The 27,236-nt window shown below is 38.1% G+C and overlaps 1 protein-coding gene across 1 annotated transcript; it reads left to right on the top strand.

Annotated features, from left to right (window-relative positions):
• Window positions 1–27,236, top strand: DNAJC25 (DnaJ heat shock protein family (Hsp40) member C25). The gene is made up of 4 exons (XM_041761477.1): window positions 1–344; window positions 19,686–19,838; window positions 21,882–22,352; window positions 24,221–27,236. Exons 1-4 carry the CDS (start codon window positions 12–14, stop codon window positions 24,341–24,343), a joined length of 1,080 nt encoding a protein of 359 aa, XP_041617411.1. The 5' UTR covers window positions 1–11; the 3' UTR covers window positions 24,344–27,236.

The raw sequence follows: 27,236 nt of genomic DNA, 5'->3' as shown, positions 1-27,236 counted from the left end.
CCGAGGCCGGGATGGCGGCGCCGCTCGCTCGGCGCCGGGCCGCCGGCGCTGCGGGCCGCTGCTGGTTGGCGCTGCTGCCGCCGCTGCTGCTGGCGCTGCTGCTGGCGCGGCCCGCGGGCGCCCTGGTGGAGGGGCTGTACTGCGGCCCGCGGGACTGCTACGAGGTGCTGGGCGTGAGCCGCGCGGCGGGCAAGGCGGAGATCGCGCGGGCCTACCGCCAGCTGGCCCGGCGCTACCACCCCGACCGCTACCGGCCTGAGCCCGGCGACCAGGGCCCCGGGCGGACGCCGCAGAGCGCCGAGGAGGCCTTCCTGCTGGTGGCGACCGCCTACGAGACTCTGAAGGTGAGGTCCGGGGCCGCGGGAGGGCGGCGGGGACAGGTTCTCGGAGACCCGGCTCCGGGCGCGGCCGCCGCCGCCACCCCTGGGATGTTCGCGACGCCCCGCGTGGCCCTGCGACGGAACCAAGGTGGGAGCCCCCTCCGGGCGTGGAGGACCCCACAGCCCTCTTCTTTTTGCGGCACTTTGTGTTGCGCAAAGCTTTGGGCATCGTACAATTTCGCGAAAGCAGCGTAAGAAACGTGCAGCTCACGCTTGGAAAGCGGGGTGATTGGCAAGGCCTCCGATACCGAATGCGGCGGTGGCGCCAACTTGACAAGAACTTGATTTCTGGGGATGGTATTAAATGTGACATTTAGGGGCGTCTGGGTGGCCGCGTGGGGGGGGCGTCGGACTCTTGATTTTGGCCTGGGGCTCAATGTCAGTGTGGGGAGACCGGCTGGTGCTCAGCGGGGAGTCTACTTGGGATTCTCTCTCTCCCCTCACCCTGTTTCTCTCTCTCTCTAAATAAATAAGTTAAATCTTTTTAAAAAAGTAAAAATAAATGTGACATTTAGCTCGGGTGTAAGGACCTGGAAAAACACTAAGAAGAACAATGAACAAGCAGTCAGAAGACCGGATGTTTGACTCTTGGCTCCTACACCCTAGTGTGACCTTGGATAGTGACTTAATATGTCACAGTAGCGGTTTCTTCATATGCAGAATTAAAGCCCTGATACCCCCTCACAGGGTTATCATGAGAATTGAATACATGTGAGAAATCCCCCATATAAGACCTGGAAATAGGTGCTTAATGACTTGGGGTTCAAGGCTCAGACTTTCTGCCAGGAAGAAATGTTGTGAATATAGGTGTAGTCATTTGACAAAAGTTTTATCGAGCTCTTTGGGATGGGGAGACGTAGCCTGTTCCGTTTTCTTGGGCTACTGCACAAATCAAGCCGTATAAGGAATCACAAGGTACAAATCATATTTGATGTGTTACTGCGTGATGGGCCCCATCATGCAAATGTGACAGCGATTGTCATTGTTTCTTTCCACCACCACTCCCCGTTTTTTTTTTTTCTTCCAGGCAAAGTTTTTCATGTTGCTGTGTAATCTGTTTTTAAGGACTACTTTGAATGGGTATACTATAATTTAACCATGGATTGTTTGTCCAGATTAGTTTTCCAGAGCTGAAAATACTGAATTAAAAGAGTTAAAGGCTCTTCACCCATGCTTTCCAGAGCACTTGGTTGCCTCTAAAAGTTTCTGCCCCTAAAGTTTTAGTGCTGATTTGTCAGCTAATAAAAGCTCGGTAAAATAATTTGTCCACTTTTGGGCAGTTAAAAACTGGGATGCCTGGAGAAAGTAATTTTTTAATTTTGATTCCAGCAAGAGGTTTATGGTACTACAAATGTCTCCAAACAGGAAACAAGAATTGGAGTTACACCGATGGAGGGGGGAGCAAGAGAATGTGCTTGTGGTTTCCTCACCCCATGCGGTGTAACTGTCAAAGCAAAGGGATGTCTGGGGATGGTTTGGACCCTTGAAAATCAGACCTAGCTGTGCTCCATGAAAGCTATTTAAAAGTTACAGAGATGGATTTCTAGGTGGAAGACTTCCAGAAACTTCCCTTTTTGGACTTCATTGCATTCTCCTGGAATAAGGAAAAGGACTTTGATTTGCTATATGTGGAAGTTATTAAAAACAAACAGGGTGGTCAGATTTTATTTCTGTCATAATGGAAAACTGGGAGTAAGCTTCCAGAGATTTCATTTCTGGGTAATGCAAAGATTTAATGAACTGGGGTCATCCAATTTGGACAGCCTCAGCCTTCCAAATTATCCCCTTGAGGCAATGAGAATGTAATCACTGCTTTACTTGAATTATATCTGCAGGCTGGAATGAGGGCAAGAGGCCCACATGGCCTTGGCTGAGAGCAGGTCACATAGAATAGTGGGAGAGGTTGATGAGCTCCAGTGGCTCTGGAATAAAGAGGAGATGCAGAAGCCTAGATAGAATTCCACACACCGTCTCATGGAGGTAGCAGATGCCTACATAGGTCCACTTCATTTGTTTGCTATTTTTGTTACACACTATATCTTTCTCCATAAAGAATAACAGTAAACCCTATGAAAGGTGTACTTCTCTCTCTCTCTCTTTTTTTTTTCTAAGGTTCTGGGTTTTATTTATTTATTCATGAGACACACACATAGAGAGAGAGAGGCAGAGACACAGGCAGAGGGAGAAGTAGGCTTCCTGCAAGGACCCCGACGTGGGACTCGATCCCCAGATCCTGGGATCACGCCCTGGGCTGAAGGCAGACGCTCCACCGCTGAGCCACCCAGGCGTCCCAGAAAGGTGTACTTCTCTACAGAGCCAGCCAAAAAGGAGGGATGGACTTGGGAAGACTGTCCTCCTTATTGCTGGCATATGGAAGAAGTAGCTGATTTTGTTTGTTTCCTAAAATGCACAGGTTCCATCTCTGAAACAGTGTATCTAACGGAAATTGTTCCTGTTTTGAAATCTGAAATAATTTAACTGTAAGTGCACCGAGCTAGGAGTCTTTTTTTTCCTTCCCTCATTAATTTTTTAAAAAAGATTTATTTATTTATTTTAGAGACGGAGATAACAGCGCGCCCGTGCCCACGTGTGGGGTAGGGAGGGACAGAGGGACAGGGAGAGAAAGAATCTCCAGCACTCCACCCTGAGCACAGAGCCCAACACGGGGCTCGATCTCACCACCCTGAGATCACAGCCTGAGCCAAAACCAAGAGTAGAGGCTCAACCGAGCCTCTACTGTGCCACCGAGGTCCCCCCTCCCCCCATAATTTTTTGATGACCTTTTAATTTCTCTTATTAGTTTAAGTCTCAATATTTTTAATGTATGTGATTAAGAATAAGAAGCTGTATTAACCTTATAGTGGTGTTCATGAAAACCTCTAATAACCAAGGAGCTCTGAATGTTGGTAATATGTACATCACCAAAATGGAATTTATATTTGTGAAATATAGTAGATTTATGAGTCTGAGGTTGTCTTGGTCAAATAAATGCCTCTTGGGGGAGTGGGGGGTTGATGGTGGTTGTTAAGAAATAAGTACCCTAACGACTTAAATACAGTTGGTAAGACTAGAAGATACTGTCACAGATCCTACCTGCCTACCTGCATTGAGAGATTGAGGAAAGCTAGAGGAAGAAGGATGGGTAATAATGGAAGGCGAAGGCCATGGTCAGATGCTTTCATCCAGTCATGCTTAGTTTATATTCTCGAATAACTTAAAATTACAGTTCTCAGCAGGACTTCAGACCATTATGATTTCACACACTGTTACATTGGCTTCATAATACAAGCAAAGTTAAGACAATGAAATAGTATTTATTATATTTGACTACTGGGGATTCAGGGAATTCATGGACTTTGGAAGTTAAATAAATGGACTCATTTGCTGTGTCAACATTGGATCTTTTTATGTGGATATAGCACTTATCACACTGCACTGTAAATACTGAGTGGCCTCCCCTCTCCACTAAACCATCTCCTTGCCTTCTTGTTTGTATATCCATGGCACCTAGCCCAGTGTCTGGCACATCAGATAATGAATGTTTGTTAAATGAAAACTGGTATCTGGAGATAGATTCAGTGGATTTCTGACATTTTGACATTGTTATGGGAAGCCTATTTTGGCATTTTACTCTACATTAGTTGTAAGTTTAAAGAGTGGCACAGATAAAGTAGATTGGATGGCTATCAATGAAAAATTCCCACATGAGAGAAAAGTTGCACTTCTATTTTTTAAGGAGAAATTCTGTTTTTTTTTTTTTTAAGTGAGAATACTAATATAGATAAGAGTTGCATGAAGTAGATGAAATAAGGATGGCATAGAAATAAACAGATGAGGGAACAGATGCGGGAGCAGGTGGAAAGAATGCACTTTGAACATTTGAGCATGGGAAAATAGAATTTGACAGCATTTTGCAAAATCACAAAAGGAGAACACAAAAGGTCTTGCAGTATTACTGGCATGAAGGTTATCTGATAGGGTAAGAGATACGTGGCAAGAGCCTTTTACTACTCTAGCCTTGTCTTGGCAGGGGAAGTCAGTCACAAGAACACTTCAGTTTCTTTTCATCAGTCTGATTGATGTGTAGCAGGGCTTTAGGACTTATGAAGAATTTGGCATAAGGGGGGCATTCTGAATAACCTGCCCTTTTATGTTACTGTTCATTATTCTTTTCTAGTTTATTCTATTCAATTCAATCCTTTTTGTAACTGGTACTGAGGTAGGTGCTGGGGAGGAAGCCATAACAATGAAGAAGGCACAGTTCTTGCCTTTAACATAAACAAGGAGACAGATACTTACTGTTTGGTTATTATTTATTTAAGTTATACAATAAAGATATGTGTAGATTATATTACAGCACTGAGAGGATACAATTATTTCTTTTCTGGGGATTGGAGAAGAATGTACTCTTTGATCTGGATTTAGAACAGTTGCCAAAATGTTGACAATGAAGGGACATTTCTGGTAGAGGGAAAAGTTGATCAACAAAAACATGGAGTCGTGAATAGGCAAGACTTGTTCTGGGAACGAGATGTAGTTTTGTTAGGTATTATAATAGTGAGTGTTTTTTCCACCAGTGATCACTTTTATTATGTTTCTCTGAAGGACTCTCTGTTTTGGAGAAAAACAATTAACTGTGGCTTCTTAGTATTATTTTTCTTTTTCAGCATCTATTCAGATTAATCAGTCGTTCATAATAATTGGGCATTTATAAAAAGAATAAAAAACGTAAATTTTTATTACAGATGGGATGCCAATAAATAGTGAAACTAAGTAAGCTTGATGGCAGATAGTTTTCATTTCACTGTCAACTCTGATTGTCATGACTCCCTGGAACACTTGTAAAGGTTTTGAGGTCTTGTCTGAGTTTAGTGGGAAAGATGAGGTGTTTGATAGTGATTTCTCCCACAGGCCCAGAATAAGGGTGTGGTACTTTATGTACCACATTCACTATTTCTGCTGTGAATCCACAAGTGTTACTTATTTTTTTACCTTAATTTCAGCTGTTATTCCCCACTTAAGGCAAAGGTTGGCTGTACACTAAATGTGTTCAATTTTAATTCTGTGATGTCCTGACACACGATGTTATCAACAACCAATCAGAGCTTCTGATTAACATAAAAACTACTGAGTTGATATAATTCTGGCCAGAAACGGAGCACTTGAGATTTTAATTTAGCTTGTGTGGATTTATCACAGATAAAAGAAAATTTTGAGATATTCACAGCACAAACACCCTATTACATTCTTCACAGATATTAGGGGATCTACTACTAGGTTAGAAACCTGTCAGATGCATGGTAGGGAGAATGTTTCAGGAGACTAGAACATAGTTTGGGATTTGATGATGAACAACCCTTTAATCTGTGTTCAGGAATTTGAACTTTATGTATTGAATAGTGACCAGATGTTTTAAAGTGGAGAAATAATGCAATCAGATGTTTCTTTCAGAAGGAAAATTTTGGGAACAATATTGAGAATGGTTTGGGGAAGGCAGGGAGGTTCTTGACTGAATTCATTTCTTTCCGCCATTTTTTGGAATCCCATCATTCCTCTTTGGTAACTTGAAAACCTCTTAGTTGGTGTATTTTACAGTATAGTTTGCTTAATTTTGCTTCTTTTAAGGCTATAGTCAAAATTTTCTTCCTTTTTTTTTTTTTTTTTTAAACTGTTGGCCGTCTTCGCCTCATCTCCTTTTCTTTCAAGCTGTTGTAGTCTGACAGGTCAGATTTAATTGCTGCTCTTTATTTCTCCCTCCTGGCACTATTTGTGGCATTTGATGTTGTTGATCATGTAGCTGTTTAAGCTGCCCTCCCTTAACTCCCTCAGTGTTATTCTCTCCTTTTTCTCGTATCTTTCTACTCATTTCCTTTCAGTCTTTATAATCTTCTTTTCTTCTGCCTACACCTTAAACATTCCTTTTCCTTAGAGTTCTCTCCTTTGGGTGGGTACTCTTTTCTTTTTGTTTTCTAAGCTCTTCCTGATGAAATTCCTATCTGTGACAACTCAAATCTGTGTGTTCCCTAGGTTCATATTTTCAGTTGTGTTTCATTTGTAGCACAGTTACCCTAAATTAAACATTTTGGAAATCACTCTTGCTATGTTTATTAAAGCATACTTTTTTTTTTTTAAAGCATACTTTTTTTTTTAATGTTTATTTATTTACTTGAGAGAGAGTGTGCACCCATGGGGTGGAGAAGGGGCAGAGAGTGAGGAAGGAGAGAAGCAGATTCCATGTTGTGCACAGAGCATGGTGTGGGGCTGACCTCACCACTCTTAGGTCATGACCTGAGCCAAAATCAAGAGTAGGACGCTTAATGAACTGAGCCACCCAGGTACCCCAAGGCATATGCTTTGAAAAAGGATATAATCATGACTCTTGCACAAGCACAAAATGAACATCTGTCAGGTTTTATTTAATTAATTAATGAAGGAACCAGTAAGATATTAAAACCAATTCAAAAGAGAAAAAGTGTCACACATTCATAGTCCAACAGGGAACACTAACATGCCTGTAAAACTGGCTAATATGATAAGGCAATAATCAGTTGTATTCTAACGGACACGATTTGTCTTTCTGTAAACAAGAATTATTTGTATTCCAGTTTTCTACAAATTACTTCAATCTCTAGAGAGGCACACCCCTCCTACAGGAATAGACAATCTTAGAGGCTCCAGGAATTAAAAAGATTCCAGTAATTTTGTTCACCCTATTTCAGAATCTTCCACCATGCTCCCAGCATCTTCTCAAAACTTGATGCCCTGTTCCTTAATTCTTTATGTCAGAGTACATGGTCCACACAGGGACTATAATTAGAAACTTCACTGTTAATCCTCTACATGATTGGTTCTTAAACTCCTAATTATTCTACTTCTTAGTCTTTAAAATCTTTCTCCGCCATTCCATTCTTTACAATATTGTCAGAGTTAACTTTCAAAAATAAACACATTTACTCAGTGTTATTGTTCTCATACTTCAAAACATTTTGTTTTTGAGTAGCACAGACAATAACACTGTCACTTTAGCAGGCTTATAAGATCCTCTCTATAGTTCTTATCCAAACCAGTCTTCCTGGCCACACTTAGACCTGTCTTCTTAAATTTCCCTAGTGCTCAAGTTCCAATGAATCCATCCTATTCGTTGATGCTTCTGTATCTTAACACTTGCTGTTACCTTTGCTTGGAATAAGTTTTACTACATCCTACTTTTTAAGATCCAGTACTCCTGTCTTCTCTGCTCTGGATCCCATTACCTTGATCTCAGGCAGTTAGTCCTTTTTCCCCAGCACATCAAATTCCATTTTTCTTGCTTGCTAGATTCATCTAGAAGGGAGAGTTCTTGAGACCAGAACATTATCTTATTCATCTTTTTATCCTCCTTTGAGTCCAGCAGAAGGCTTAATGCCCTGCATAATTATTCGCTGAATTGGAAATAACTAAGGTTTCTAAAAATTCAAGTAACCGAGTAGACGGTGATACAATACTATTAACTGAGATACGGATGGATAGATTTGGATTTTGAGCATGTTTACTCTGGGATGTTTATGTTACATTTAGGAAATGATTAGGACCTATTTGAAAATAGGAGGACACAGGAAAAGCAAATCTGTGTGTCACTAGTATTTAGGTGACACTGCAAATCATGGAAGTTGTTGAGGCCACATGTAGACAGAAGACATATGAGAAGACAATTGTACTAGTGACTAGGGGGCAAGGAACAAGAAGAGAAATAAAACTGATAGTTAATTTTCTTCCTCTTTTAGTAGGATGTAGTGGCTTAGAAAAAAATTTAGGGAAACAAATGTTATTTTATGTTTTTTTTTTTTTAAGATTTTATTTATTTATTCATAGACACAGAGAGAGAGAGGCAGAGACACAGAGAGAGGGAGAAGCAGGCTCTGTGCAGGGAGCCCGATGTGGGACTCGATCCCGGGTCTCCAGGATCATACCCCAGGCTGCAGGTGGCGCCAAACTGCTGCGCCACTGGGGCTGCCCTACTTTTTTTTTTTTTAAAGGATTATTTGTATATGTATATTTCTTTTAAAATAGGATATATATAAAAAAAATAAAGATTTTTTTTTTTTTGATAGGGAGAGGGAAAGAGAATCCCAAGCAGACTCTGTACTGAGCCCGACATGGGGCCTGATCCCACAATCCTGAGATCATGACCTGAGCCAAAACCACTCAACTGGCTGTGCCACCCAGGTGCCCCAATGGGATTAATACATATTTTTAAGAATGAACAAAATAGAATTAAGAGAGCAGAGGATTAGGGGACCCCAAGTTTGTCTACTCCCTCAAATATAGCTAGATATCAAATCATCCTGAACATCTGCAAAATCAGTTGGGAGATCTGAGAAAAGAAATGCTGCAATTCTGCAAATAGAAAAGCCACCACTTTTTGGAAGGTAGGAGGTGAAGATACTTGAATCTGGGATATATCACGGGATACAGCGTAGGGGAGGGAGCCTGCTTAAGGAGGCCACCACAAAGTATTATAAGCAGCAGAGCACAAAATCAGAACTTCTAGAAGTCTGCTACAGTGGGGTACATCTCTGGCTTAAAGGTGCACAGGTGGCGAAGTGGGCTGGAATCCCAGATGGGACAGCTTGGTATCGGGATCCCTGGGATCATAAAAGGAACAGGGGTGCCCAAGTATGGCAGACTTCCCAGACACAAGAGTGGAGAAGCTGGCTGAAAACAGTGAGTCTAGGCACCAGCTTTGTGCTCTGGGTTGCCATAAACTAGGAACTGCTGCAGAGTCACGTGACCACTCCTCTGGCAGGGGTCTAGCAAAAGGCAGAAGCGTGGTGGGAGGAAAGCACAGGCCTATTCAGCAGGAGTCTGTAAAATTTGAGTTCTGAAACTCAGTGGTGTGCCTGAGATAAAAACGCTTGGTCACAGCCTGGGTGAACACAGAGTTTAGACAGAAACAAGGGAGAAAAGAGTGATTAGACTGCTTTTCTGTGAGAGTTCACTGGTGCGAACTTTAAACTCCAGGGCTAGAGAGAGGGCATTGCCAGTTTTTTTCCACTGATTGGTGCTGAAATCCTTCAGGGAGCAAAACACCACCACATAGTGGGACGCAGAGTGGCTTACACTGCCCCCGGCAACAGATGCATTTCCACTATGGAAGAGTACTTGAGAATCAGTGCAACAGGCCTGTCCCCCAGAAGACCAGCAGGAACAAGTGGCTTGCACCCAGTTTACTGATCATAGAGGGCTACAAAGCTTCAGCTCTTGGAGAAAACAGTATATAGCATTCATGTTTTTTATTTTTTATTCTTTAGTCTTTTCCAGTATTATTTTTTTCAGTTATTTTCTAATTTTTTCTTTTTTAATTCATTTTTTATATGTATTATATATATATTTCTTTTCATTGTTTTTTTTTGTATATATATGTGTGTGTGTACATATATGTTTTCTTTCTTATATTGGGATCTAGTTTCTTTTCACAAGCAGACCAAAACACACCTAGGATCTAGTGTTTTGTTTCTTGTTTTGTTTTTGTTTTTTTCTGGTTTATTTATTTATTTTTTCTGTTGTTATTTTTTCTCTTTCTTCTTTTCTTTTCTGGACAAAAATGATAAAATGGAGAAATTCACCCCAGAAAAAAGGACAGGAGGTAGTACTTACTGCTAGGGATTTAATCAATATGGATATAAGTAAGATGTCTGAACTAGAATTTAAAACAACGATTATAAAGATACTAGTGGGCTTGGAAAAAGCATAGAAGACACTAGAGAATCCCTTACTATAGAAATAAAAGAACTAAAGTCTAGTCAGGCTGCAATGAAAAATGCTATTACTGAGATGCAGTCCCAAATGGAGGCTATAAAAAGGATGAATGAGGCAGAAGAGAAAGTGAGTGATATAGAAGGTAAAATGATGGAAAATAAGGAAGCTAAAAAGAAAGACAACTACTGGATCATGAAGGGAGACTTAAGAGAACTCACCAATTCTATAAAGCAAAACAATATCCGGATAATAGGATCTCAGAATTTGAAGAGTGGAAGAGAAGGGCAAAGGTTTATTTGAATAAATTATAGCAGAGAACTTCCATAATCTTGGTAAGGAAACACACTTAAGTCCAGGAGGCACAGAGAACCCCCCCCCACCAAGTCAATAAAAATAGGTCAACACCTCAACATAAAATAGTAAGTTTGCAAATTTCAAAGATAAAGAGAAAATTCTGAAAGTACCTCAGGACAAGAGGTTGTTACCCTGCAAGGATAGAAACATAAGGCAGGCAGCAGACCTGTCCACAGAGACATGGCAGGCCAGAAAGGACTGGCATGATCTGTTCAACAGGCTAAATGGGAAAAATGTGCAGCCAAGAATACTTTATCCAGCAAGGCTGTCATTCAGAATAGAAGGAGAGATAAAGAGTTTCCAAGACAAAAACTTAAAGGAATTTGTGAACACTAAACCAGCCCCACAAGAAATATTAAAGGGGATCTTTTAAGTGAAGAGAGACCCCGAAAGTAACAAAGACCAGAAAGGAATGGAGACAGTCTACAGGAACATCAACTTTACGGGGAATACAATGGCACTAAATTCATATCTTTCAATATTTATTTTGAAGGTAAATAGACTAAATGCTCCAATCAAAAGACATAGGGTATCAGAAGGGATTAAAAAACAAGACCCATTGATAAGCTGTTTACAAGAGACACATTTCATACCCTAAAGACACCTCCAGATTGAAAGTGAAGAAGTGGAAAAAAAAAAAGTGAAGAAGTGAAGAACCATTTATCATGCCAGTGGACATCAAAAGAAAGCTGGAGTAATCATCATTATCTCAGACAAACTAGATTTTAAACCAAAGACTAATGAGAGATGAAGAAGGGCACTGTATTAAAATAAAGGGGTCTACCAGGCAAGAAGATTAACAGTTGTACATATGTATGCCCCTAACTTGGGAGCAGCCAAATATATAAACCAGTTAATAACAAAATTAAAGAAACTTGTTGATAATAACAAGGGTTTTGAATGACACACTGGACCAGATATATTCAGAATATCCCATCCTAAAGCAACAGAATACACATTCCTTTTAAGTACATATGGAACATTCTCCAGAATAGATCACATACTGGGCCATACATAAGGTCTCAACTAGTACAAAAAGATCGAGATTATACCATGCATATTTTCAGACCACAATGCTTTAAAACTAGAAGTCATCCACAAGAAAAATTTGGAAGGACTACAAATACATGGAGGTTAAGGAGCATCCTACTTAAAGATGAATGGGTTAACCAGGAAATTAAAGAATTTAAAAAATACATGGAAGCAAATTAAAGTGAAAACACTTTCAGAAAACAGTTTAGAACCTTTGAGATGCAGCAAAAGTGGTCCAAGAAGGAGATATATAACAGTAAAGGCCTTTCTTAAGAAACAAGAAAAGTCTCAAATACACCACCTGAAAAAGGAGCTGAAGAAAGAACAGTAAATAAGGCACTGGGTGGCTCAATCAGCTAAGCAGCTGATTCTTGATCTCAGCTTAGGTCATGATCTGGGTCCTGGGGTCAAACATCAGGCTTACCACTCAGGGATGAGTCTGCTACTCTCCCCCTTCTTTCTGTGCCCCTCCCCCTGCTCACACGGTTGTTCTCTTTCTGTCTAAAAAAAACCTTAAAGAAAAAAGAACAGCAAATAAAGCCTAAATCCAACAGAAGAGAAATAATAAAGATTAGAGCAGAAATCAATAGAAATAGAAACCAAAAGAACAGTAGAACAGATCAACAAAACTAGGACCTGGTTCCCTGAAAGAATAAGATTGATAAACCGCTAGCCAGACTTACCAAAAAGAAAAAGGACCCAAATAAATAAAATCATAAATGAAAGAGGAGAGATCATAACCAACACCTAAGAAATACAATTATCAGAGAATATTATGAGCAAGTTGGCATATAGTATGCTAACAAAGTAGGCAATCTGGAAAAAATGGATGCATTCCTAAGAAACATAAAAACTACCAAAACTGAATCAGGAAGAAATAGAAAATCTGAACATATCCATAACCAGCAAAGAAATTGAAGTAGTAATCAGAAATCTCCCAACAAGTAAGAGTCCAGGGCTGGATGGTCTCCCAGCAGAATTCTGTCAAACATTTAAAGAAAAATTTAATAGCTGTTCTTCTGAAACTTTCAAAAAATAGAAATGGAACGAAAACCTCCAAACTCATTCTGTTGAGGCCAGCATTATTTTAATCCCAAAACAAGACAAGGACCCCACTGAAAAGGAGAATAACAGACCAATATCCCTGGTGAACATGGATGCAAAAATTCTCACCCTGGTATCAGCTAATAGGGTCCAACAGTATATTATTATTATTATTTTTCCAACAGTACATTAAAAGGATTATTTGGGATGCCTGGGTGGCTCAGTGGTTGAGTGTCTACCTGCAGCTCAGGTCATGATCCCAGGGTCCTGGGATTGAGTCCCATATCAGGCTTCTCCCAGGCAGCCTGTTTCTCCCTCTGCCTATCTCACTGCTTCTCTCTAAGTCTCTCTTATGAATAAATAAATAAAATCTTTAAGAAAAAAAAAGGATTATTCAATATGACCAGGTGGGATTTATTCCTGAAGTGCAATGGTGGTTCAACGTTCACAAATCAATCAGTGTGATAACACCACATCAATAAAATAAAGAACAAGAACTGTATGATTCTCTCAATAGATGGAGAAGAAGCATTTGACAAAATACAGCATCCTTTCTTGTTAAAAACTCTCCACTGTGTAGTGGGATAGAGGGAACATATCTCAGTATCATAAAAGCCATATACAAAAAGCTAACACGAAATATCATCCTTAACAGAGAAAAACTGAGAGCTTCTCCCATATGGTCACAGGAACATGACAAGGATGTCCGGTCTCGCCACTGGTGTTCAACATTGTACTGGAAATCTGTTTTTTTGTACAGAAAACAAAAATAAATAAAAGGCATCCAAATCAGCAAAGAGGAAGTCAAACAGTCACTCTTCATAGATGACATGGTATTCTATGTGGAAAACCCAAGACTCCACCCAAAAATTATTAGAACTCATACAGGAATTCATCAAAATTGCAGGATATAAAAATCAATGTACAGAAATCAGTTGCATTTCTATATACTGAGGCAGAAAAAAAGAGAAATCAAGGGATCAGTCCCATTTACAATTGTACCAAAACCCATAAGATACCTAGGGATTAGCCTAACCAAAGAGGCAAAGGATCTATACTCAGAAAACTATAGAATACTCATGAAAGAGGGATCCCTGGGTGGCTTAGTAGTTTAGTGCCTGCCTTCAGCCCAAGGCCGTGATCCTGGAGTCCCGGGATCGAGTCCCATATCGGGCTCCCTGCCTGGAGCCTGCTTCTTCTCCCTCTGCCTGTGTCTCTGCCTCTCTGTGTGTGTGTGTCTCTCATGAATAAATGGATAAAGTCTTTAAAAAAAAAATACTCATGAAAGAAATTGAAGAGAACACAGAGAAATGGAAAACCTTTCCACACTCATGGATTGGAAAGACAAATATTGTTAAAATGTCTGTGCTATCCAGAACAGTCTATACATTCAGTGCAATCCCCATCAAAACACCATCAACATTTTTCACAGAACTGGAACAAACAATCCTAAAATATTTAGGGAACCAGAAAAGACCCCAAATAGCCAAAGTAATGCTGAAAAAGAAAAGCAAAGCAGGAGGCATCACATTCTGGACTTCAAGGTGTATTACAAAGCTGTAATCATCAAGACAGTATGGTACTGGCATAAAAACAGATACATAGATCAATAGAATAGAGAACCCTCAGCTCTATGGTCAACTAATCTTTGACAAAGCAGGAAAAAAATATCCAATGGAAAAAAGTTTAACAAATGGTTTTGGGACAAATGGGCCATTTTCTTACACAAAAATAGACTCAAAATGGATGAAAGACCTAAATATGAGATAGGAATCCATTAGAATCCTAGAGGAGAATGCAGGCAGTGACCTCTTTGACCTTGGCCACAGCAGCTTATTACTAGACACATCTCCAAAGGCAAGAGAAACAAAAGGAAAATGAACTATTGAGACTTTATCAAGATAAAAAGCTTTTGTACAGCAAAGGAATTTGTCAACAAAACTAAAAGGCATCCTATGGAATGGGAGAAGATACTTGCAAATGTCTTACCCGATAAAGGGCTAGTATCCAAAATCTATAAAGAACTTGTCAAACTCAATACCCCAAAAAACAAAAAAATCCAGTCAAGAAATGGGCAGAAGAAATGAGCAGACATTTTTCCAAAGGAAACATACAAATGGACAATAGACACATGAAAAACATGCTCAACATCACTCAGCATCTGAGAAATACAAATCAAAACCACAATGAGATACCACCTCATACCAGTCAGCATGGCTAAAATTAACAACTTAGGAAACAACAGATGTTGGTGAGGATGCAAAGGGGTACAACCCTCATGCTATTGGTGAGAATGCAAACTGGTATAACCACTTTGGAAAACAGTACATAGGTTCTTCAAAAAGTTCAATATAGAGCTACGTTACAGCCCAGCCATTGCACTACTAGGTATTTATCCAAAGGATATAGTGATTTGAAGGGGCACCTGCACCTCAATGTTTATAGTATCAATTGTCCACAATAGCCAAAATATGGAAAAAGCCCAGATGTTCATCAACAAATGAATGGATAAAGAAAACGTGTGTGTACACACACATACAAACACACATACACACACAATGGAATATTACTTAACCATCAAAAAGAATGAAATCTTGCCATTCGCAGTGATGGAACTAGAGGGTATTGTGCTAAGCGGAATAAGTCCGAGAAAGACAAATACCATTTGATTTCACTTGTATGTAGAATTAAAAAAACAAAACAGAGGAACATAGGGGAAGGGAAGGAAAAATAAAATAATATAAAAACAGAGAGGGAGGCAAACCATAAGAGACTCTTAAGTATAGGAAACAAACCCTCTAGGGTTGCTAAAGGAGAGGTGGGGGGGGTGGGATGAGGTAATTGGATGATGGGCATTAAGGAAGGCACTAGATATAATGAGCACTGGGTGTTATATGCAACTGATGAATCACTAAATTCTACCCCTGAAACTAATAATACAGTATATGCTAACTAAATTGAATTTAAATAAAGAATTTAAAAAAGAAAATGAACAAAATATTATTACGTTTTCATATATTATTGATTCCTGGCTTTTAACATCCTAAAACCGTTGGTTTCTACTATCTGTGTAACTAAAAATTTTTAATGTAAAAGTGGCTGCAATATCAAATTATTGCAACTTATGTATATTGAGATCAAACAATTCATTATTTCTTTCAAGGGCAAGAACAGAATATATTTTTGCCTCTGGGGAGGGGGGAGAATGATCATTTTCATAAGAGAAGGAAGGATTCAGTACTTTCTTTGCTTGTGGGTTTCCTCTTGTTCACTTTTGATCTAGATATTGGTGGTTATGTTCCAGTCCTCCTGCATGTGCCCAAGAGGATTGGGAATGGAATGGACACCAGCAGAAGCACCATTTTTTCCTGTAGAGATTAGAAACAAGGAGCTTATTGCCCTGCTTGTCAAGGCTCAGGACAGAGAGGAGGAAGAAACAAGTATAAAGGTTTTGGTTTTGGAAAGAAGTTGGAATCTCCTGACCCTGGGACCTTAAGATCCACAAAATTGCTGAAAGAAAAAGTACTACCTTATTGAAAGGTAAGACATTAAACTGTTTTAAGGTTTAAGCCGTTTTAGCCACAGTAGCATGTTTTCATAAGCCGTGAAATCAAATAGTCATTTCTGCTAAACCAAAGGTTTTGTAAACTAATCACCCATCCAGCCTTCCTGATGAGATTAGAGACCCGTAGGGCACAAGGGATGTTTATAGCGAGGGAGAACCTTTACAAAATTTTACTCATTTTTAAAATGACATTTACTGAATGCCAGGCACTGTGGTAGGCCTTGGATATACAGAGATTAATGTGTCAGTTACCCTACCTACTTCCAGAAGTTCTCATTCAAGGAAATGAAAAAACATGATTACAATGTGATAAGTGCTATAATAAATAGGTACATGTGTAATAAGAGTGGTCTAACTCTGGAGCAGTAATATTTGTGTCCTAAAGGATGAATTGTGGGTTTGGAAGAAAGGGATGGGTATTTGAGGTAGAGAGAATTAATTATATGTTCAGACATAGGTATGAAAGAGTGTGCTGTACCAGAAGAACACACCAAATTGCAAAAATTACTATCTGATGTTTGCTATGGGGCAAAAGAGGGGAAAGTAATGAGATGTTGCTAGTTAAGAGTGGACTAGTTATGAAGGTCTTGTTTCATGCCAAAGAAATTTTAACTTCCTGTATTAGCCATGGGGAAGCATTGAAGATGAAGAAAAAATTGTGGGAGTACCTGAGTTCAAGATGGGTAGAAGAAAAAATAAGTATAATGGTTTTCAAATAAGTATATACCTGTAGCTCTCAATTGGGTCCAGTTCTCTGGTCTTTTCTTTTTTGCTAATATTCCTGGTATCCTTGTGTTCTTACTAGGTTAATTCTTAATTTTGTATGTTACCAGAGAGTATGATTTTGATTTAGACTGTTGAGAACTAACTCTCCAATTTGTACCAACCCTGAACACCTTCCAAAGAGTATTATGCATGCCTCAACTTAAAATAATTTTCTTCATTCTGTAGAGAAAGCTGTATACCCGAGTAAAGATTAAATGCTATAACAGGAGGTGGCCATACTTTCTTGTCTTTAATCATGACAGGAACTTAAATTTATTGTGACCCCAAGGAAAAGAAAACCACCCTAAGAGAAGTCAGACTTGATCCTGAAACCTTCTGTGAGAATTATTTAATTTGAGGACTCCTTAGAGGACCCTGGTTGCAGTAGAGAGGCCAGACACAAGGTACAGATTTTGGAGTGGCTGGTTGCTGGAACATCTGCCACTATGGTCAACATAGTTGACCATCCTGTTAGAGGAGCTTAAGACTCAATGAAGTAAGTCACACGTGTAGGGACCAGTGAGAAGATGGTGACCCTGGTGGAAGATCTGGGTGAAATGTTTGAATAGGGATATCTGGATTCTATGGACTGTGACCTTCACTTAGAGAAGAGAAAAAGAAGGAAGGATAATAGCTATTGGATCCATGACATTCACATAGCAGATTTCAATGACACTCAAAGATTTTGCTGTATACTTTAACCAGGAGTACAGTCAGGCTGGCACAGGGCTCTGTATACATAATGATGCTGGAGGTTTTAGGAATCTGATCTCAGTATGGCAGTTAGCTTCAAAATTACCTGTAATCTAGTTGGAGCAAGGAGAAGAATCATATTTGAAGAAATACATTTCAAAGGGCATCTGCAAGATTGGGAGGCCAAATTAAAAGTCAGAGATTTCAGGCCAAAGGCAGAACATTTCTATAAAATTAGTCCAGGGCAGCCTGGTGGCTCAGTGGTGTAGCGCTGCCTTGGGTCCAGGCCGTGATCCTGGAGACCCAGGATCGAGTCCCACGTCAGGCTCCCTGCATCCCTGCATGGAGCCTGCTTCTCCCTCTGCCTGTGTCTCTGCCTCCCTCTCTCTCTGTGTCTCTCATGAATAAATAAATAAAATCTTTAAAAAAATAAAATAAAATTAGTCCAAAAGGCAAAAACTGGAGGGGGAATAGAAAAAAATCTTAAAAGATGTCTTGAAGTACCCAAAATGAGATACAGCAAAAGATGGAGCTTTAGTCTTCAAGTCTTCAGAACTCTATATGACCTATAAAGTTTTACCATCTTTAGGTTAGAGCTCTAAAATATGATAATGGCTTATAGAAAGAATAATGGATTGGCAATTGAGGTGTTTGGCAATTGCCCCAAGAAAATTTTTTTTGACAGAAAAAGACATTCAGGGAGTAAATTTGAAAATGATGAGAGCCTGAACTCGGCCCTCCTTTATAACAGTTCTCATAGTGGCCCTCCATATAGTGCTATGGAATAGACTTTAAATATATTTACATCTAATTCTACTAGATACTAGTTTATCTAGTTTCAAATTCTAGTTAGAGTTTAAAAATATTTTGAATGTACTAAATCTAAGAGAATTGTCACTGAGAGTGTGCTCAGATTCAGAATTATTTTTTTTTAAGATTATTTATTTATGAGAGAGTGAGCACGCAGGGGAAGGAACAGAAAGAGAGGAACAAGCAGACTCCATGCTGAGTGCGGAGCCTGACGTAGAGCTCCATATTAGGTCCCTGAGATCATGACTTGAGCCGAAACCGAGTCAGGTGCTTAACCGACTGCGCCACCCCACAAATTCAGATTTCTTAATAGAAAATATATGATTTAATGGGTACAGAGGAAATTTTATCATTAACAAACCTATTTTAAATCTAAGAAACTGCATATTGGAGGACTCCGGGGGTCCTGAATAGGCCCCAGAGTCTCCTTGTGCAGTAGGAAAGCACTAGCTGTAGATTTTGAAATGCCTTTAGTTAAGAATTTGCAACTTTAGGCTCAGAGCAGTTTTTCAAAATGCTGAGATTTTTCTTCAACATGTTTGTATGATTAAGAAAGATGTGTATGTTACATTATTTATGAACTGGGCTGTAACAGTATGTTATAATAGTTTTATAATATGTATTATATATTTGTAATATGTTTTTGTATAATGTCATTTGATAGTCAAAACACTGTAAAATTAGAGCAGATATTATCTCGTTTTACAAAAGAGGAAGAATGAGGCTCAGAGAGGCTAAAAATATCACTTGAAGTCACAGAGTAAACTTTCTTTGTTATACTGCATCAGTAGTTTTTTGAGATAAGCATAATTCAGTTTTATAGACACAGACTGGCTTCGTGTGCTTTTTATTGTCTTAATCATTGCTTTCAACAGAAAACTTTCTGCACAAGGCTGGAAAATGATTGTGAATATCTGTAATAGAGATAAACATTTGTTCTTTCAACAATTATCAAGAGTAGGTATAACATGTTCTGAAGTTACAAGAACACAGTATCCTCATTAGCACCATAACACTGGCTAAAATGGCCTGGTTGTTATTAAAATGTTTTTCTTTTTCCAGGAGGACTAACACACTTAAGAATTTGGGGAGATTACTTTTATTATGCTTATACCTTATATTAAAGTTCTAGAAACAAATTTATGTGTGCTTTTGAAGGGTGGTGGGGAATTTTTTGATTTTTATAGTTTCATTTCTTTTATTCACATTAATCTTACATGGTTATAAAGTTGTTTGACTTAACAAGTTATAAACTAAGGCCATTTTATGAACTATCCTATGAAATTGGGTATCTTATTTTACAGGATGAAGAAACACGAAAAGATTATGACTACATGCTGGATCACCCAGAAGAGTACTATAGCCATTACTACCACTACTACAGCAGGCGCTTAGCCCCTAAAGTGGATGTTAGAATTGTGATTTTGGTCAGTGTATGTGCTATTTCAGTGTTTCAGGTGTGTATTGATGGAGGTGTGTGTCTGTCTACATGTGTGTGCTTAAGTGCACATTGCCTAGTGCTGGTCACTAAAACTGAATTAGAAGTACCTTTTTATAAAGTTTTACCTGTAGTTGAGACTAATTTTTTTAGAGTAGAAAAATATTCAACCAACTTCATTAACATTGGAATCTTAGTGGGAAATCCAAGAAATTGATGATAAATGTCATTATATAATAAGAAAACCCAACAACAGATATTTTTCTCATTGCTCCTATTAGAGTATTTCTCTTCTAACCAGATATTATCATTACTTTTGCAGGACTTTTCAATGATTTCCCATTAAATTTGGGGAAAACCTGAACTTTTTTTTTTTTTTAAGATTTTATTTATTCATTAATGAGACACACACACACACACACACACAGAGAGCATGGCAGAGACACAGAGAGAGAGAGAGCGTGGCAGAGACAGAGGCAAGGGAGAAGCAGGTTCCATGCAGGGAACCCGACGTGGGACTCGATCCCGGGTCTCTAGGATCCCACCCTGGGCTGACGGCAGCGCTAAACCGCTGACGGGGCCGCCCTCATGTCTTTTTTTTTAGAGGAAAAGAACATGTCAAGGGACTAGAATGAAGCAATTTGCTAGAATGAAAAGTGCTTCTTCAGTTTAATTCCCAGAAATGACATTTACTTTATAAGGCCAAAAAAATTATTATTGAAAACTAAGGTTGTGGACTTTAAAGGAATTTGCTTTTGCAGAAGTATTTTCCTTTCAAAGGGGAAAGCAAGGATAATTTTACCTTTCTGTTTTAGATAATGTAATACCCTGGTAACATTCTCTCCCCTAGTTGTAATAGATTGCTACTATAATATTTCATAATATTATTGTGTAACTGCAATATTCATTCAGTAAAATAGCAAATGAAATGTGTGGAAATGTAAGGAATAGGACTTTTTTCTGACAATTAGCAAAACTGTATATTTGTGAAATAAGTTATGTGTTTTCTAGTCAAATAAGAGTCAAATATATTGGAATCTTTTACTTCAGAAGATGATTGAGCATTACTGTGATATATTGAGACTGTTTAAGAAAGAGATGGAATGAATATAATTGCCTGAGTCTGTATCCTGTAATTTTTTTTTTTTTAAGATTTTATTTATTTATTCATGAAAGACAGAGAGAGCCTATGCAGAGGGAGAAGGAGGCCCCATACAGGGAGCCTGATGTGGGACTCAATCCTGGGTCTCCAGGATCAGGCCCTGGGCCAAAGGCAGCGCTAAATGGCTGAGCCACCCAGGCTGCCCGATTTTTCTTTTTTCTTTTTTCTTTTTTTTTTAAGACTTTATTTATTTATTCAGGAGAGACACAGAGAGAGAGGCAGAGACACAGGCAGAGGGAGAAGCAGGCCCCATGCAGGGAGCCCTTTGTGGGATCCGATCCTGGGACTCCAAGATCATGCCTGGGCTGAAGGCAGGCACTAAACTGCTGAGCCACCCAGGGATCCCCAGATTTTTCTTTTTTTAAACAAGTTTCTCACTGGCTAGTTTTGCCATTTAGCTCTTCCCCCAGAATGTAGATCACAGTCTCACAGTCTTAAAAAAAAAAAAAAAAAGAGGAAGAGATTTCTTAATAGTGATCTAGGGAAAGCCAAATGGTAGCTGTGAATTCACAGGTATGGTATGATTCCATTTATCCCTTAATCTTGGGTATCTCCTGTCTAATTAATGGCTTTCTGGAGCAGCTCAGGGCTTACCTGATTTATCCATCCAGCCTTAGGTCCCATGTACATGTGGGTATTGTTTAACTTTATCTTTTACTTACAGAGAATGATTAAGATACCTATTTTATTTATTTTTTTAAGTAAGCTCTATGCTGAATATGGCACTTAAATTCATAACCCCAAGATCAAGAGTTGCATGCTCTACTGACTGAGTCAGCCAGGTACCCCTGAGGTCCCTATTTTTAATCAGAATGATTTTGGGTGCGGTGGGGGGATGCTGTTCATCAAGACGCATTTTGATAGTAAAAATGATCTATTTTTCTTTGTTAAATATTTCAGTTTTTCAGCTGGTGGAACAGCTATGACAAGGCAATCAGCTACCTAGCCACAGTGCCCAAATACCGCATCCAAGCCATGGAGATTGCCAAGCAGCAGGGGTTACTCAGAAAAGCCAAAGAGAAGGGCAGAAACAAAAAGTCCAAAGAGGAAATTCGTGACGAGGAGGAGAACATCATAAAAAACATTATAAAAAGTAAAATAGATATAAAAGGAGGCTATCAGAAACCCCAGATATGTGATCTTCTCCTATTTCAAATTCTCTTAGCACCTTTTCACCTGTGCTCATATATAGTCTGGTATTGCCGGTGGATTTATAATTTTAACATCAAAGGCAAAGAATATGGGGAAGAAGAAAGACTATATATCATACGTAAATCCATGAAGATGTCGAAGTCTCAGTTTGATAGTCTAGAAGACCATCAAAAAGAAACTTTTCTTAAACGAGAGCTCTGGATAAAGGAGAATTATGAGGTGAGTAATTACTGGGATTTTTGTGTCATCTTACCTATGAAGTTAAAATTTGGTGTATGAGAAGGGATCAGATCACAGAAGTGCACTCCAGTTTCTGAAATCCAAGATTTAAGTAATGAGTAAAGATACTATTTTTACTGAAAGTGTGACTGTATTTGGTAGTGGGACAGTGGGTTTTTAACCTGTAATTTCTCTTAAAAGATAAACTTCAAATACGTTGACTCATGTTGAAAATCTTAAGATTGGTCTAATTTGTTGTGTTAAACTGCAGTGGGATAGTATGTATGTTTGCAGGGGTGTCAACAACTTTCTGTTAATTGCTTTAAGTAAGATTTGTTCTCCAAATTTTCTTTCAGTCATGTAAACTTAGCTGCAGAGATTAAAAAAACAAAACAGGGAGGGAATAAGACATGGAAATTTTGTTGAAATAACTTCATTTCAAAATATATGAGGATAGAATCTTCTGTATAATAACATATGTATGAAAAGTTACTTTGTTTTTTAATGTCTCTAAACTTTGGGCAGTTTAATAACTGTTATATTCTGTAATTGTCAGCTACACTAGTTACCTTGAGGTGATCAGCTGCTTAGCTAACTTAAAGGAACTATTAATCTCATCATAATAGTATTATTTCAGGTTTGAGGTAAAATTAATAGGCTAATATATTAAATATAAGAATAAAATACAGTGATGGGGTATCTGGCTGGCTCAGTCGGTAGAGCATATGACTCTTGATCTCGGGGGTCATGAGTTTGAGCCCCACATCAGGGTAGAGTTTATTTTAAAGAAACAAAACAAAAAGAATATAGCACAGTAAAATCTTAAGGAATCTTAATATATTTATTTTTTTAGTTTCATAGACATTCCTTTTTATATATGGTGGTATATATAGGTTTATATATTTAGGATACCTAAATAGATTTTACTGAAAGTAGAGTTCCAGTCTGAATTATATTTAAGTAACTTACTATGAATTGCAAGAATATTTTTACAAGTAGATATAGTTAGCCTGCTTGTAAATAACATAAAAATTTAAGGTAACATACTATTTTGCTTCTAAATTACTTGAAAAGTTTTCTTTTTTTAAGTAGGGTAAGCAGCCCAGCTCACAAAACTGTATCTTTCATGGGCTAACCTGGGCTGAATTGTCTGTTATTATATGAGGTGATCTTTGTCGTTACTTCCTAAAATTTGGAAGTAAGGTCATTTTTGCCTAAAATTTGATGAAACTGGTTATGAAAACTTGTCAATTTAGCTTCACCTGAAATTTTAAGATGTTACAGAGAGAATTTTCTTTGTCCTTAACCTACATTGTTTAACTCTCTTCAGGAACCTTGATGAAATATTTTGAAAAACTGATAATTATCTTTGAATTTGGAGACATATTATATATAAGGTCATTTTGTTCCTTGGTTAGGATCAACAAATACTGCAAGTCATCAGTTAAATTTTCAGAGTACCATATTAAAGAAATGAAGTGTGATTCGTTAAGATTGGACATTAGTTGTAGAGAGAGAATGTTAAAACCCTTGAAACTCAGCTGATATATGATTTCAGTGAGGAAAAGAATGTATTCCCAAGTATAGAAATCAGTGACAAAAAAAAAAAAAAAAAAAGAAATCAGTGACAAAAATTAACTAAATTCTTGTACATGATTTTTTGGTTTTTGTTTTTTTAATTTAACACCAAGTGTTAAAATGCTTAACTGCTTAGTATCCTTAGATGTATGGTCTTTAGAGGACAAACCACTACATTCATAGGAAACTTTTACTAAAGTTATATTTGAAAAATGTAAATATGCCATAAAGGTAATAACAAATATTTCCTTTTGGGTGGTAAAGTCATTTAATGTGATTTATACTTACAGGTTTATAAACAGGAACAAGAGGAAGAACTAAAGAAAAAATTGGCAAATGATCCCAGATGGAAGAGATACAGGAGATGGATGAAGAATGAAGGGCCTGGACGGTTAACATTTGTGGATGATTGAGGATTGCAGAATGCTAATATGCCAAACTTTAATTGTGATATTTTCATAACTGAATTATTTTAGAAATATATCAACTGCTTCTCAGCAGTACTTAAAATTCCTCAAATATTTGATTAAACAAAATAATGTAGAAATTTAAACTTTCCCTTAAAACTTTATACATAAGACATTTATGATTGTTCAATTTTTATAATCTATTTGTGGATTTTGTTAAATGATCTGACATGAAGATTTATTCATTGCCATTTAAAATTTTTATATGTTTAGTTAAAAGATTTGACATGAAAATTTATTAGATACCATTTAAAATTTTTACGTGTTAAGTGTTTATTCTTTATAAGTGTTTCCTTATTCTTTGTTATAGTACTACATTTTTCTGCTTCCATGGCCTCTAATATTTTCACAAAACATAAAAAATTATAACAGCATTTAATTACATTGTGTCTTCAGACACAAGCTTCTTTAGCAAAATGATTTCAGTTGTCATGTCATCTTCATTACAGTCATTCTAGGATTGAAATATGTTCAAAATATCTCTCTAGGAGAGTCTGCTGCCAGGATGTGTTTATACTATTTTTTCCCCTTGTGATATTCTTAATAAGATCAGAAACTCTCCAGGAGAGTGAATCTACCTTCATGTCCTTGTAGGATGATCTTGATTACAGTCATTATAGGACTAAAACTGTATTCTCAAACATTTTTCCAGAAGAGACCTTGTAAAAAGGTCTTTTCTACCACAGTATCGCTTTCCCCACCCCGTTCAGTTAAAAAAAAGAAAAAAAGAAATGAAGAAATGACGGAGCAGAAATAGTGTACTGAAAAGTTGTTCATGTATTATGAAGTCCTTGAGCCATGAAAATTCCAACGTACATGAAGGTATTCACATGCATTTAAACCAGAAAGAGGAGGTGCATGGCTGTGTGCTGTTCTTTCAAACAGTGAAATATATATGTTTTATACATGTGGAAGTGAAAGTAATTCACACATAATTTCAAGCAAGTCTGATACTGCATCAAAGTATCAATCCACAGTCATGGTAGTCAATCAGTATTCCTGTTAAAGGATTTATCTCGTTGCTTCATATTAATAAAATGGTTGCAATATATCATAAGTTTGTTGGTATGACATTTTAAATCAAGGATTAACATAATTGCTTTTGTATTACATACTTTTAAAAGATTAGTGTAGATAATAGATATGCAGAGTCTTTTTCTAGCTAAAACAAACGAGTTCTTTCAGGAGCTCAGCCCAAATATGTGATATATACAAAGAGGTTTGAGGAAAGTTTTGTCCTTGTGAGTCATTTAGTCTGTGAGTGAAGGCCTCAGATGCCTCATTAGATAGAAAACTGGGGAAGGACTTTAACTAGATTATCAGTAGGACCCCTCTGCTGTTCTAAAATTCTGAAATAGTTCTATTTTTCTAAGGCACTTGCCCATCTGTTAAAATTTCAAACTTTTGGTATTCTAGTATTTTTTTTTAATCTAGTAATATGGGGGTATGTTAGCATTCATGAAGATTGGCTGATAAAAACAAAGTAAAAGTAAAGTTGGATATTATTTTGCATATCTGCTAGATTGTTGTATATTTTCCTGGCTGTATAGAAACCTCATTTCTGGAATCAGCCCCAGCAGCCTGCTCACTTGGTAAAAGTTTGGTCATTCTTTTAGAATCAGGGTCATTGCATGGGTCAAGATAAATGGACTCTCCTTAACCGAATGCCTATGATTCTTCTCTTTCCTTCCCTCAACAAAATATGCTTCAAAATCCTAGAATGAAGGAAGAGCAATTAGTTGTTACAAGTGTAATCTTTATTGTCTCCATACTCTGCCCATCCCCCACCAAAAAACCCAAAAGTTTCTCAATTTTAGAACCATCTGGAGAAGAATCTTGGGCAGAGGATCCGACAACCTCACTAGTTAGACATTTTTTCTTGTGCTTTTTTTTTTTAAGGCTATCCTATCACCATTTCCTTTTGCTTGACATCTAAATGGTTTATGGTTTATGGTGCATAGCTGTTCATTGCTATCATCACTCCATATAATTATGTGCTAAAATTACTCTTAGGATCATATTCATGTCGAATGTCTTCAGAACAGATTCCACTACTAACCCTTTCCTCAGTCTTATTTCTTTACAAATTCTCCAAGTTCTACAAATTAGGTTGGTGTTTCATAGCACATCTATTAGGTAGGAACCATGCGGATAATCTTAAAAACTACAGTTAGTAGATAGGATTTAAGTGTTAGGTGAAAAAATAGTTGAGATTAGAGAATTAAATATTTTAGTACTATTGAATTTGTTTAGAAAATCCTAGTTCGTTTTCTTTGAGGGTTTATTTGTTTGTTTTTGTGGACTTTGACCAGGGCAATAAACTTTGACGCCCAAACCTTGGAGATACTTTGAGTGAAGGCCATTGCTAAGCTAAGCTAACATTCAGCTAGTATTATGAATCGGTCTGCTGGCCCCAAACTGAAAGTTTTGTGGAAAGTAAAGAGAAATGGCTTTTATTAGGCGTTATAAATAGATCTAGCTACTTTAAGACATTAAGTCAGACATGATCTCTGTTGAGTTCTAATTGTGCATTTGAGGGAGATAAATAGAACGGTAGGAAGATGGCTGAAGAGTAGGGGTCCTCAACTCCTCTGGCCCCACAAACTGACCTAGATAACTTTCAGAACATCATGAAAACCTACGAATTTGACCTGAGATGTAAAGAGAGAACAGCTGGAATGTTAGAGAGAAGTGTTGGCTTCTAACAAGGTAGGAAGGTGGAGAAAAACAAGTCGGGGAGGGGAACTGCCACCAGCCGGGCGAAAGCGGAGCCAGGAAAGCCTCCCGGGCAGGAAAGCCCGGCCCCGGACAAGCGGGAACCTTAAAAATCCAAGCCGGA

The sequence above is a fragment of the Vulpes lagopus genome, chromosome 7 (assembly GCF_018345385.1).
Source record: "Vulpes lagopus strain Blue_001 chromosome 7, ASM1834538v1, whole genome shotgun sequence".
In the NCBI taxonomy this organism is placed as follows: Eukaryota; Metazoa; Chordata; class Mammalia; order Carnivora; family Canidae; genus Vulpes; species Vulpes lagopus.
This window is presented reverse-complemented; position numbering and strand designations above follow the sequence as displayed.